At 37.2% G+C, this 13,110-nt stretch overlaps 1 protein-coding gene across 3 annotated transcripts in view; it reads right to left on the bottom strand.

The window, feature by feature from the left end:
* Nucleotides 1–4,184: 4,184 nt before the first annotated feature.
* LOC127027457 (ubiquilin-1-like) overlaps nt 4,185–13,110 on the bottom strand; it is a 32,110-nt gene continuing 23,184 nt past the window's right edge. Inside the window, exons 8-11 of one of the 3 annotated variants that reach the window (XM_050913203.1) lie at nt 12,005–12,088; nt 7,695–7,810; nt 7,183–7,351; nt 4,185–5,370 (exon numbers count right to left, since the gene is read on the bottom strand). In XM_050913203.1, coding sequence (XP_050769160.1) covers nt 5,215–5,370; nt 7,183–7,351; nt 7,695–7,810; nt 12,005–12,088 — 525 coding nt within the window. In that variant the 3' untranslated portion in view covers nt 4,185–5,214. The remainder of the gene's footprint in view (nt 5,371–7,182; nt 7,352–7,694; nt 7,811–12,004; nt 12,089–13,110) is intronic. The other 2 variants (XM_050913204.1, XM_050913206.1) reach the window with 2 other exon arrangements.

The following is a 13,110-nucleotide window of genomic DNA, read 5'->3' as shown; positions in this document are numbered from 1 at the left end:
TACTACCAAAACCTTGCCCTGTAAACCCAATAGACCCAGCTTTCTCTGCGTCTCTTGCTCCCCAAAGCTCTCCTTAGTCTGGCTTCACACCACAGCTGTTGCACGTGTGCATCAGGTGATCATACCCTGGTGGAGTGTGGGTTAATTTACTGAGAAATTTAGATTGTTATGTTGGAACATGATCCATTGCTTCTTGTGACATGCCTGCCCAAGGTCACTGCCCAGCTCCAGAAACTTTGCAAAAATCAAGTATACATTAACAGTGCCTAATTACAAGGTTTAATTACTAGCACTGATAAGTAGCTGAGGTTGACATTGGCTCACCTAGATGATAACACTAATTATGACAAGTTCTCATTTCCTTGTGAACCAAAATGTGAGAAATGTGTCATGGTTTTTGAATAGGTTTATACCTAATTTTAATTTGACTACAGACATTTCTGTCACTGATTTATGATGACAACTAATTCTGGATTTGCTTTTTGGTGTAACACACACATCCACAGTTTAATGCTTTTATTTCTTTATTTTAGGAAACCTTGCCAGTAAAAAAAAATAAATATATATGCACAGGCAATTAGTTTAACTACATCCAATCCCTTGCATAACTTGAAGTGAGCACATGTGCAGTACTGCCACTGCGCAGGATTACAGCAGACATAACAAACATGACATTTAACATTACAGTTAAATCTGAAAACAGGTGTTGAAAGTACACCTTTAATAACAGAACTCTACTCTAGACAGATCAATATAATAATCTTATAGATGATGGATCAGAGTTTCTAAAGATATTCAGTTGCTGCTGTTCTCGGGAATTAAGGAAGTGCTCATGGCACTTCCTTATGCTATATTAGAATTTAATTGGAGTGAAAGAATGGTGGCTAATATAGAAACTCTCTAAGATAGAGATTTTAGCAGGAGACAGGCTAGCTTGACTTCACTTTCAAATCACATCCTTACCTGCATTATAAATTTGATTTCAAAAGTCTGTCAAAAAAAAGATACTTTTTTCCCCTGCTGTCAGTCTAGAAAAAGTCTTAATGAAATAATGCTTATTTTCTTAAGTTAATCAAAATAACTTATTTTTCACAATATTTAAATGGATTACAATATTAAGAGCTGATTTATTACTCTTAATATTTCTATCATGATTGTAAAAGGACATGTAAGATGAAATTTTCAAAAACCATCACCATTGTTTAAACACTTCTCCCTATGAGGTTAAAATTGCCATTAGTATGGGTCAAAGGGAAGCTATCTGAGCCCAGCCTGCTTTTGAAAATCCCATCAAGAGTCACACAGGAATTGAAATTCTTAGTTTTAATTTTCATTCTGTCAAACATGGAGAGGGGCACAGTGATGGAATATTTTACAGCTTTGTAAAAAGCAATATATTTCTTTTTCTACAAGTATAAAAGGCAGGAACTTGAATGATGAAGTTCTGTTCCTGACACTACTGCTGGCTCACTGACAGATTTTGAACAAGTTGTAGCTTCTGTATTTGTGTCCTTGCCAACCTCACCAGGGTGCTAAGACTTCATGAACTTTTGTTATATGCACTGAACATCAAGCTGGAAAAAGGGGGGGGGAAAAGTGGTGGTGGGGAGACAATATACAAAATACAACTCTCTGGAAAGCTCGGAGATAAAGTGTAAGGGGCATCATATTGGCTTTGAATTAGCATCTTTCACATGTAAAGCGTACCCATCGATGAAATGCAGTGGAGAGCAAATCAGCCAGTACAAGACTGATGGATATTTCCCTCTTTAAAACAAACAAACAAACAAAACCACACAAAAACCCCCACAACACAAAACAAACTCATTCTCATTCTTTTCAGAGTTGGACCTTCTCCTTTACTTCCCTTTTCTGGCTTTCTTTACTCTTCCATCTCAGCCTATACTCAGTCCAATATATGCTTATGGATAGGTTTTCATACAGCTGCTTTAAAACCTAAGATCAAACAACTTTGAATATATATTTCAACTTTTTTGTGATCAGAAAATTCTGAATATAGTCAGTTACATAACTCACAGAATTTAAGGTTAAAATCCTCTTTTCAATTGCCAAAATGTTTTGGTTTTTTAAAAGTCCTTGTTACACAAGAGATGCCTCTTTAGCTTAACTTCATGAAAACTCTGCAGATAGATAGTTTCTGTAAGATTCTACAAGTCAGACCTGAGTAGAATCATCCCCATATACAGTTACACATGGATTATTATTTTTAACGTTGCCATGCAAATTTAGTCACTATGAAAATTAAAGAAATGGCACCCTCTTGTGGTACCTTTGCTTTTAATGAAGTCTTCATATTTTCCCAGTATACCATTTTACAAGCAAAGAGCTTTTCTAATATACCCACTATTAAATGCAAATTTATGCTTACTTTTTTTCAGACACAATAAAACTAAATAATTCAGGAAACTACACAGTGATAGGAAAGCAGCTGCGTGACATATTACCAAGCAGTAATATTAAATTTCAAACCCTTATAATCAAAAATCAATTGGACATTTTCAAAAGTGAGTGCCTAAAAGGCTAGAGAGAGAGTGGCGAGAGAGTGTGCAAACAAAGATTCTATTATGCCATTAAACCAAACAAGTGTACCTTTTATTATTAAAGACAAATTTTTACCCCTACTACAAACTTTGTTCCGCCTACTGCCACTTTTAACAATTAAGGTTGTCTTCAACAAAACCAAAACCAAAATTCCTCCTACACTAAAGATGTCTCAGTGTTTTACCACTACTCAGTTACTAATTGTTATTACTAGTTGACAATAGTTACATAGTTAAATTAATTATTAATTGTACCTCAAGTAGTAAACTTAGCTCAACGGTTCATTGTACAGTTTAGGTTAAATTCTACTTTTTCTTAAATCTAACAGAATTTGACTTCAAATATTGCATCTCTGTTTTACTTACATAGGTGAACTGGATCTTGTCTCAAAAGAATGTTCATGGAGTTCAGATTCAGTGCTTTAGTATCTTAGTAAAGCTTGGCAAAAATCACTCCCCTCCCTACTTCAGCTTTGCCCTTTCCATTTGACAGTGGCCTTTTTGCAAGTTATGGATTGTATTCTTAGAAGGATATACCTTCTGAATGACTGGAGATCTCACTTTTTTAAAGCAAAGTTCCTATAAGGCATACTATAAGGTCAACTCAAATTAGTTACTTTGAAGATCCTAAGAGTAATTGTGAAAGTAATTGTGAAAAAGTAGCGATTATTCTACAGAAACTACTTGCTATCACTTCCCTATCACAGTCTCATACTCAGTGCAGTGAAAGCTACCTACCCAAAACAGAAGGCACTATGAAGGTCTAGTCCCTTGCAGGTTTACTATCTTTGGCTAGGAAACAAAAGTAATAATAATTTCCTACCGAAACTTTAAGTATTTTAAAAGGCTTTGATCATATAAAACTCAAATCACCAGGAGATTCTATTTTAATTGATTTGTTTGTTTAATACTCTATGTTGCTGTATCTATGAGACTTTGATCCAGAGGCAGAGAGGCCTGCCAACCAAGAGATTTTCTTGAACTTTACCCAGTACTGTGCATCAGAAGTATTTGATCTATTCACTTACTGCTGAAGTAAGAGACAAGATTACTGGACAGCAAAAACTTCTGAGAAGAATACAACTGTATTCTGTACAGAATACTCCCTGTAAAATCTGCATGCTTGGCTTTGCCAAGAGTTTTATTAATTTCATTGTATGTAAAAGAAAGTGTGCTCAACACCCTCCTTTATATCCCATTATAAATTTGTTTCATTTAACTTATTAACAATTTTGAGTCAAGGTTGGTAAGTTTAAATCATTTGCAAGCAACAGTTTTTAGAGCAAACTGGCTTTATATTTGTACCAAAAGAAAAGATTGTTCAGATGAAGTGTTTAATGCAATACAGGAATTAAATCAGAATGTTCACAATTACACTGACACCAAAGACCGATAAAAAGCAAATGCTATTCAGTAACACACAGCGGAATGCTTTATTTCACCACTTTCACTTTATCTAAATAGTCTTCAAGTATCGTATGACTCTTCCTCTCTGTCCTCCACTTTATACTCCAAGTATTGTTTGCTAATCTTAGCCCAAAGTCTGTAAATAGTCCCAGAGCTAACACTGAAAGGTCAGTCATCTTGAATGCTGGATAATCACCAATTGCAAACACACTGAAACAAGATGCTTAAATACTTTTTAATTCATTTATTACCTGTGCACAAGAGGTAACTACCAATAAAAACTCAAGAGATATACAGTATTTTTTTACACGGTGGTTAAAAGTAATTAGAATATCACATGACAATGGCTGAAAGTAATGCTTCCAATTACAAATCATAATGCATGTTAGAATCTCAATGGAACAAGCCAAAATGCCTTAGAAACAGTTTCAGAGCACAAGGCAGTGCTCCTTTAATTTGCACAAAAGTAATTTACAGTTAATCTGTAACAATGTTACAATGAGACAATGTTACAGTGCAAGTTTCTTTATGGCTAGATGTGAAGATATAACTAGAACAGCAATTCTAGTATATTTTAAATGAACTTGCCTAAGCATTTTTTCTGAGATGTTTACCAAAGATGCTGGAAGATTCTACACTAAAAACCATGTCTTACTACTTTTTTTTTTCCCTGGCCTTTTTTGGTTACTTATAATTTCATTCTGTTGCAATGTGTAAATTTCTAGAAATGAGCTGTCTCCATTGTATATGTTGCGTTTATACTTCATACAAATAAAAGCAAAAATAGTAGATTACTTAAGCAGTATAAATCTTACAGCATTTTGCTAGCAAAAAAATACATGCCGAAATCACCATAAGCAGCACCGGTACCCACAAATTATAGCCTTCAGTTGTTTCCTTTTAATTTGTATCCTACATAAATTACTACTGAAGGCTAATGGTTTAGTAGTAAATAAATTGGACAGTTGTAAGTCAGACAAAGCTTGCTCAACCAACTGTGAAAGCTGATATTGTTTCAAAAAAATTAAGAAATAATGAAGAACAAAAGTGATGCATGCAACAACTGAGTGAAAATGCATCAATTCCCCATTTGAAGAAAACTACTGCACTTGGCCTTAAAACGCATGACTGATTTTAGTTATAACAAGACAATCCCAAGAGTCAGAATGAAAAAAAGCAACTATTTTAAAGATTTAAGAGCTGTTATAAAAAATAAATTACATTTTTTCGAGTTAAAGAAACACTGCTATGAAGGCTGAGCGCCAAGCAGCCTTTCAATAGCTGCACTGATATCTCCTCCTGTTGCTATTAGAGCTTGTAAGTTTGCTTCATGGTTCAAAAAGCCCATTGCACTCAGCTGCTCCAGTTGTTGCTGAAATCTAACTTCTGGATTTTGTAACTGCTAAGAAGAAAAATCTCAAGCTATAAAAGCATAATACACATTTGGCAAAGTACAGGATTTAAACACAGTTAGTTCTGAATCACTTCTTGTCTTTACTAATTTCTGAATGCATCTTTTTCAAGTTCCCCAAACTAGACTATGACAAATTTCATTCACAATTGAATTATTGATCAAACAAGTCAGATTAGCCTCAAATTTTAAGTGTATCTTCACTTATGTGACATTTTTGAACTACAAGAGCAGCTGGTTTGATAAAAAAGGAACAGTTAAATCTGATAAATGTGTCCCAAGAACAGTTTCTTAAAGATGTGCATGCAGACTTTTTTTTTTTAATGAAAGAGTCTAATCTAGTAATGTGGGACAGCAGGATTTTGAGAATTTCATTGTTGGCAACAGTGAATGTGGTAGACTTTTTTTTTTTCCTTGACATAAAAGTTACCTCTTTAATGCTCCAAGTATTTGTTGACTAAATTTACCAAAATTCTAGTTGGAAAAACTTCAGCCTAAGGCAAAGTGACAGCTGTGCTTTATGAGTTGATCTTGCTCAAATAAATTGCTCATAAGCTAATGGCAAAATTCTCAATAATTTCAGTTGTATGATCTTCAACTCAGAAGCATTTTTGAAACAGAACAATTATATGAAAATAATATGCTTTAGGTATATAGGGTCAGAGTAATACTGAGAAGCCACTTTTTGAAATGAGTGAGACAGTTTACATATCAACACAAGATTTTTGCAGCTACTGCTAATTTTCCTTTTGTTCTACTTAAAGTTTCATCCATTGAGAAATTCCTATTAGTATTTAAAAACTGCATATACTTCCAAACCAATAAAATGCAAATATACTGGCTGAAATTTAAACATTCCTCCCCCCCCATCTGCTTCCCCCAAGCAAAACCAAACAGAATACTGAATTGGTAGCATAAGATCTGGCAGGATAAAAATATCTATGGGAACATGGTTTCCTATAGCTACGCCTACCACCACTTTCTCATGGTTACATAAAATAACATTTTTCTGTCAGATCAGCAAGCTGAACTGCCTTATTCTGTGGCAACAGAGGAGGTAAGAGCAGCAGGACTGTCCCTTTTACCAGCAGTCTGCCATTACACTGGATATGTACCACAGTGTAACGGTGCTGTTTAACACAGCACTCTTGAGATACCTCTCCACCGTTACAGGTGTGCCCCCTTTAAAGCCAGTCTTGCTCACCACCCTACATTTACCTGCAAAGCTGCCACCTTTGCTTGACTTCTGGAGCTCTCCAGAAAGCCTGAATCCCACTTGGTATGTTAACACAATGTACACCTGTGCAGTCTGGACCTGCAGGATGTCAGGGAAGCATGCTACAAATTCAGGCCCCAAATAACCTGAGCTGTCACAGCTACAGAGTAACAACCAGCAGCACAGATACAAAGTACAGAGATAATGATGTTCAGCACGCATAAGTTCTTTTCTTGTCTGAGCCCACATTTCACTTGCCAGGGAACCAGTCTTCCCTTTAACACCTTAATCTGCTTCTTTCCAGGCATTTCAGAAACTCAAGGGTATGAAGATAGGTGTACAACAATCAATCATTCAGAGGACACTTCTACTCAAATGTGATGTTTTTCCAGCATTTATTTGCACAGCTAGAACATCACTTTTAAGCTTCCTCTGCTCTCCTTTGACCAGAAGCATTCTGTTGGTTTACACTGGGGGGGAGGAGCCTGGATGTTTAAAAAAACAAACAAACAAAAACCCCCACCAACCACCCAAAACCACCAACCACCCCCCACACACACACACTAGAATACAGTGATCTACTTTACCTGAGCATTTGCACCAGCAAGTACCTGCAACATTTGTTGGACAAACTGCTGGTGACCAGGTTCAGCAGCCCCTGATGTTGGACTTGTATTTTCACTGGGAACAGAACTAGGTACAGTGGACCCTGTAGGAGCTCCAGTGCTTCCCAATCCACCTGAACCAGGATTGAATCTGCACAGATGACAGAGAAATACATCACTAACAGAAAATGGCTTAGTTGTAATGTCTCTTCCCATTATATGTAATTACTAAGTAAAAATTCTGTCAAATAAAAAATGGATGACAACTTAAGTAAAGCACCAAAACAAAGACCATAGCCATCATTGCTTAAAAGCGTGTTGCAGACAAAAGTGTGACAGATTCTAAAACAAGTTTAGTGAAACTAAAAAATGCAAGAGGAACAGCCTGTAAAAACTGGATAAACCTCTACGTGTTAAAAAGAAAGACAAAAAGCTGAAAAAAACCCAAACACAAGAGAAAAGTTCTTGTATAAATTTGTATGACCAATTCTTACCCTGGTATAAGTCCTGGTGCTTCCGTCACTAGTGTCTGCAAACCCTGCTGAATCTGTAGCAAAGCCTGCATTGCTCTAGGGTTTGACATAGCTGATAATGTGTCAGGATTCTGCATCTAAAAACAGGAGAGAAACTCATAATTGAATAATATACAGACATTCAAAGTTGATCTTTATCACTAGATGTTTTATAGAATCTGATATCCTTTCAGAACTTGCTGTTTCTCAACTTTGTATTTGAACGTTTACATTAAATGCTTCAGATTTTTTTTTTTTGAGAAAATTTTCACAGGAGGTGATCAACGAGCTGTCTAGACTCCTTTTAAATAAGGAGAACATAAGGAAAAGTATTTCTCATTACTTCTTCTAGTAGACTTTATCATCTTCCAAAGCCATAGGAGTATATTAGTTCAACATAATTCTAAAGTAGTCTCCTATATCATACTACTGGTAAGCAACAGTGCTGAATACAGTGAAATCTGACTAGTAGGTATCTAATACAGAAAGTTATAAAACATCTTTTTCTAGCTAAATTCAGACTACAGCTATTCAATCATGATAATTTGTGCATGTGTTCATATCTGTAGTGCCATCAACACCTACAGACATACAAATACTCTGCAAAACATACTAGCAAACATATAATATCCAAGGACCCTCATTCTACTGCAAATTCAACTAAAAACTGGCTTTTGCATCCACAGATAAAAGACATGCTTTTGATTTCTGAAATTAAATGTCTAAAAACCGGACTATTTTAGATACACAACCAAAACTAATGGCTTATGCTCACCTCTGCTTATAGATGCCACATGTAAGTGACAAGTTATTTGTTTCAGTTAGAAGTCTTGGTAGCCAGACCTGCTTCAAATAGCAGACAGGCTGATTAATCTCAGCAGCCTTCACTTGGTAACTAGACCAAATTCCTTCTGCTGCAAAAACATTTTTTGATTCAAAGAACTGCACAAATTAAGGTTAAGTTTCCTCCGGTGCAAAACAGAAGAGCAGAATAGGGCACAAAGATCAAGTGTTGATTCTGTCCAGAAATATGGGTGTGTAATGAGACTTGAGCACAGCAAGTTTTTAAACACTCTCCATTTGTCTCTTGGATTTGTATCTTCGTGATAGCTAAAAGTCAGAGGAGAATAACTAAACGTATAGCTGGTGAAGTTAATTCAAATCTTTAAAGAAGGAAAGCATTTTAGATTCACTGAAGTAAGCTGCTGTGATTACTTTGTTTAAGAAAATAACCTTTAAGCCATGACTTACTGTCTGATATTTAGAGTTATTTTACAGAAAACTGACCCAATGATCCTCTGAGCACTTAGGTGACTTGGATCTCTATTAATGTTTTTAATTCCAGCTGTAGAGTAGCAGCAATTCTGGGTAAAACGTATGTAAAAGGAGTAGAAAGAGTAGCTCACAGATGTGTTTTCCTAGTTGTGCTGAGTAACTGGCCATTTATTGCAAGTGCTTTCCATTATACAGAGGAACATTTCATAGTTTTCATCATCCAATCCCATAACATAATGACAACAGATGAGTGAGGAAGTATGGGCTGTGACACTGTCAACATTCTGAGAACATCCAGGTATTTCTCCAGTTTACTTCATCTGTTAATGTTGTTGATCATCTGACCTAACATGGAGAAGACAGCAGAGAACTAGCTGTGCAGATAAACCCCAAGGTGATACTGATAGAAAGAGATACAAAAGCATTAAGAGCATCTGGGTGAAGATTAGGGGGATGGAAAACAAAGCAGATATCGTAGTGGGTGTCTACTACCGATTGCCCAGCCAGGATGATAACACTGATGAGTGTGATGTTATTCTGTAGGCAATTCGGAGAAATCTCTGGATCGGTAGCCCTTGTCCTTATGGGAGATTTCAACTTCCCAGACATCAACTGGGAATGCCATACTGCTGTGACAAGCAAGTCTGGGAAATTCCTGAAGTTTGTGGAAGATAACTTCTTGACACAAGTACTCAGTGAGCCAATGAGGAAAGATGCCCTCCTAGACTTGTTTGTGAATAGAGAAGGACTCGTGGGAGATGTGATGGTAGGTGGCTGTCTTGGCCACAGTGATCATGAGTTTAAAATTTTTCATGTAATGAGAAAAAAGGACAGCAGAGTTGCTTCCCTATATTTCAAGAGAGTAAACTTTAAGCTACTCAGGGAGCTATTTAGCAGAGTCCCCTGGGAATCTGCTTTTGAGGGCTTAGGAGTCCATGAGTCCTGGTCATTTTTTAAGAACCACCTTTTAAAAGCACAGGAGCAGGCAATCCCATTGTGTCATAAGTCAAGCAAGCGGGTCAGAAGACCAGCTTGGCTAAACAGGGAGCTCCTCATAGAGCTCAAGAGGAAAAAGAAATTGTATGATCTCTGGAAGCAAGGTCAGGCTTCGCAGGAAGATTACAGAGCTGTGGTTCCTATGTGCAGGGAGAAGACATGAAAGGCCAAAGCTCAACTAGAGTTGAAACTGGCCAGTGTTGTGTCAGACAACAAGAAGGGCTTTTTTTAAGTATGTTAATAGCAAGAGGAGGTCCAAGGAAAACATTGGACCGATACTTGTTGAAGATGGTCACCTGACAAATAGGGATGAAGAAAAAGCGGAGGCATTCAATGCTTTTTTTGCCTCAGTCTTTAATAATACTGATAGACCTTGCGCTGCCCGGTGCCCTGAGTTGGAGGACCACGAGCGCGGGAACAGTGACTTTCCATTTGTGGACACTGAAATTGTAAGGGACCAGTTGTATCAGCTGAATGTTCACAAGTCCATGGGGCCTGATGGGATTCACCCCAGAGTACTGAAGGAGCTAGCGGATGTTACAGCAGGACCCCTCTCAATCAGCTACCAAAGGTCTTGGGAGTCTGGGGAGGTCCTTGCTGACTGGAAGCTAGCCAATGTTATTCCAATTTACAAGAAGGGTGTGAGGGAAGACCCAGGAAACCACAGACCTGTTAGTCTAACCTCAGTACCTGGAAAAATTATGGGGAAGATCATACTGGGTGCTATTGAAAGACATTTAAAGAACAATGCAATCATCAGGCACAGTCAACATGGGTTCACAAAGGGAAAGTCCTGTTTAACTAATCTGATATCCTTCTACGATAAGGTCACCCACCTAGTGGATGAAGGGAAGGCGGTGGATGTAGTTTTTCTGGATTTTAGGAAGGCTTTTGATACTGTCCCTCACACCATCCTTCTGGACAAGTTGTCCAACTGTGAGATGAGCAGGTACGCAGTGTGCTGGGTGAAGAACTGGCTAAAGGGCAGGGCTCAAAGGGTTGTAGAGAATGGGGCTGCATCTGGCTGGCAACCGGTCACCAGCGGTGTTCCTCAGGGCTCAATTCTAGGGCCAGATCTGTTCAATATATTTATCAAAGATCTGAATGCAGGAGTTGAATGCACCATTAGCAAGTTTGCTGATGATACTAAAGTGGGAGGTGCTGTTGACTCTCTCGAGGGACAAGAGGCCTTGCAGAGGGATCTAGATAGACTGGAGCATTGGGCAATCATGAATGGCAAGAAATTCACGTTGTTATTCATTTTACTCATAACACTGCCTACATGCAATGAGATCCTGGCAACACACATTTACTTTGATTTGCAAGGACTGCCTAATGATGGAACTCATGCACTGGATTAAATTTTTAATTCCTAAAAATTTTGCTTAGTCCTATTTAAAGGACACAATCCTAGTATACACTGTGACAGTTAAGATAAAGCAAATACTGGGGCTGCAACCACAATGGTGTAAGAGGGAAAGCTGGTGGTAAGGCAATCTTTACAGGCAAATATCTTCAGAATCCACTCCACTTCTTTTGAATTAGCTTATGACTTGCCTCTTTCAAGGCATGCTGTAAGGTCTCTTTACCCCAAATAATCAGGGCAGGGTGGAGGAGGTATGAGAAAAGTACCATAAAAGCTTATCTTAGTAGCGGGAAAAGTAATAATCTTTTTTCTTTAATTTGCAAAAGAAATCATGTAGGAAACAGGTTTTCTCTGGCTGGTGCGCAGTAAGAACAAGTAATTTCTTCTAAGCAAAGACACAACAGCAAATCAAAGCAGTTGTGCTAGTCATAGACAAAAACATCCACTAAAAGCCAGATTTAACTTTTGAAAGGGATAGAGAGATAAATCAAGCATTTAATTATCAAGGGATAATGCAACTCAGTGTCTAAAGCTAATGAGAATACACGTAACAGAATCTAGCTTTAAGTGAAATCAAGGAAAGGCACCAGTTTATTGCAAAAATTGCTCACTGAATTTCAGACATTTATTAACAACGCTTAGTATCTCATCTTACTTGTTGAAGGAAAGTAGGAAGCTGTTGTCTCATTTGCTCCTGAAGTTGAGGATTTCCAGCAAATAAAGGATTATTCAACATCATCTATGGGACAAAAATATTTAACATCATAGATCAAGCAGTAGATCAAAAAGTAAATACTAGAGTAGATTTTAAGACAACTATTTACCACATATGAATCAGATAACAAGATAATAGTCTATGATAACCTCAGAGTAATTATCTCCCACTTCTCCTTTGGCCAAAACTTGTTCTGAAACAATGAATCATCAGCCTGAGAATTGACTGAAATAATTGGTGGTGTAGAGATTTTTTTTTTTGTTTGGTATTTTTGGGTGTGTTTTTGTTGTGGGGTTTGGGGGGGGGCGGGTTGGGGTGTTAAACTTTTGAAGTGAATCCTTGCCAGATCCTTGCCAAAGCAACCGCATTTATGTAACAAGAAAAGCCTTTTCTGGTCAGCCTCCACTACAGATGCGATGGTTTCCCTGTAAACATCGTCTGCAAAAAGCCTGGGATATTTTCCAATTAAGTGTTTAATATACAAAAGATAATATTATTATCTCAGTTCAAGATTTGACTTTGGATATTATTGCTGTAAGTAAAATTGGAAAGCACTTCTACAATACCATTCATAAAACAGCAGTAAGTATCAGCACTTTTATTGTTAGCAAGGATCACAGGTGAGAAATGAAAACCAGAATAACAGCTAGATATGGCACCAACTCCTTCCCCTCCACTTCTGTCCTCCCAAGCTAGGGTGAGTATTTATTTGCTAGCAGATCTACCTTAATTTATAATCAAAGCATTTGTTTTGTTTAACTGGTTCTTATGCTAGGCCACAAAATTATAGGGCTGTATGAAACATACACAAACTTACAAGTTGTTACAAAAGAATGCCTGACATGATGTCCAACTACAAATTGAAGAAACTTACTGCAACAGATTGCTAAAGGTAACTAGGTAATAATTTCAATAAGTCAGGCATTAACATACTTTAAAAACTGGACCATTCACAACAGACAAGTTATTGTTGAGAAGTTGGCACAATTACTCTGTATTGAAAATATAACTGTATCATAAATTCAACTCCTTTTTTCACTTCAGTA

The sequence above is a fragment of the Gymnogyps californianus genome, chromosome Z (genome assembly GCF_018139145.2).
Source record: "Gymnogyps californianus isolate 813 chromosome Z, ASM1813914v2, whole genome shotgun sequence".
In the NCBI taxonomy this organism is placed as follows: Eukaryota; Metazoa; Chordata; class Aves; order Accipitriformes; family Cathartidae; genus Gymnogyps; species Gymnogyps californianus.
The sequence above is the reverse complement of the archived record's forward strand: the minus strand, read 5'-3'. Positions and strand labels throughout refer to the sequence as shown.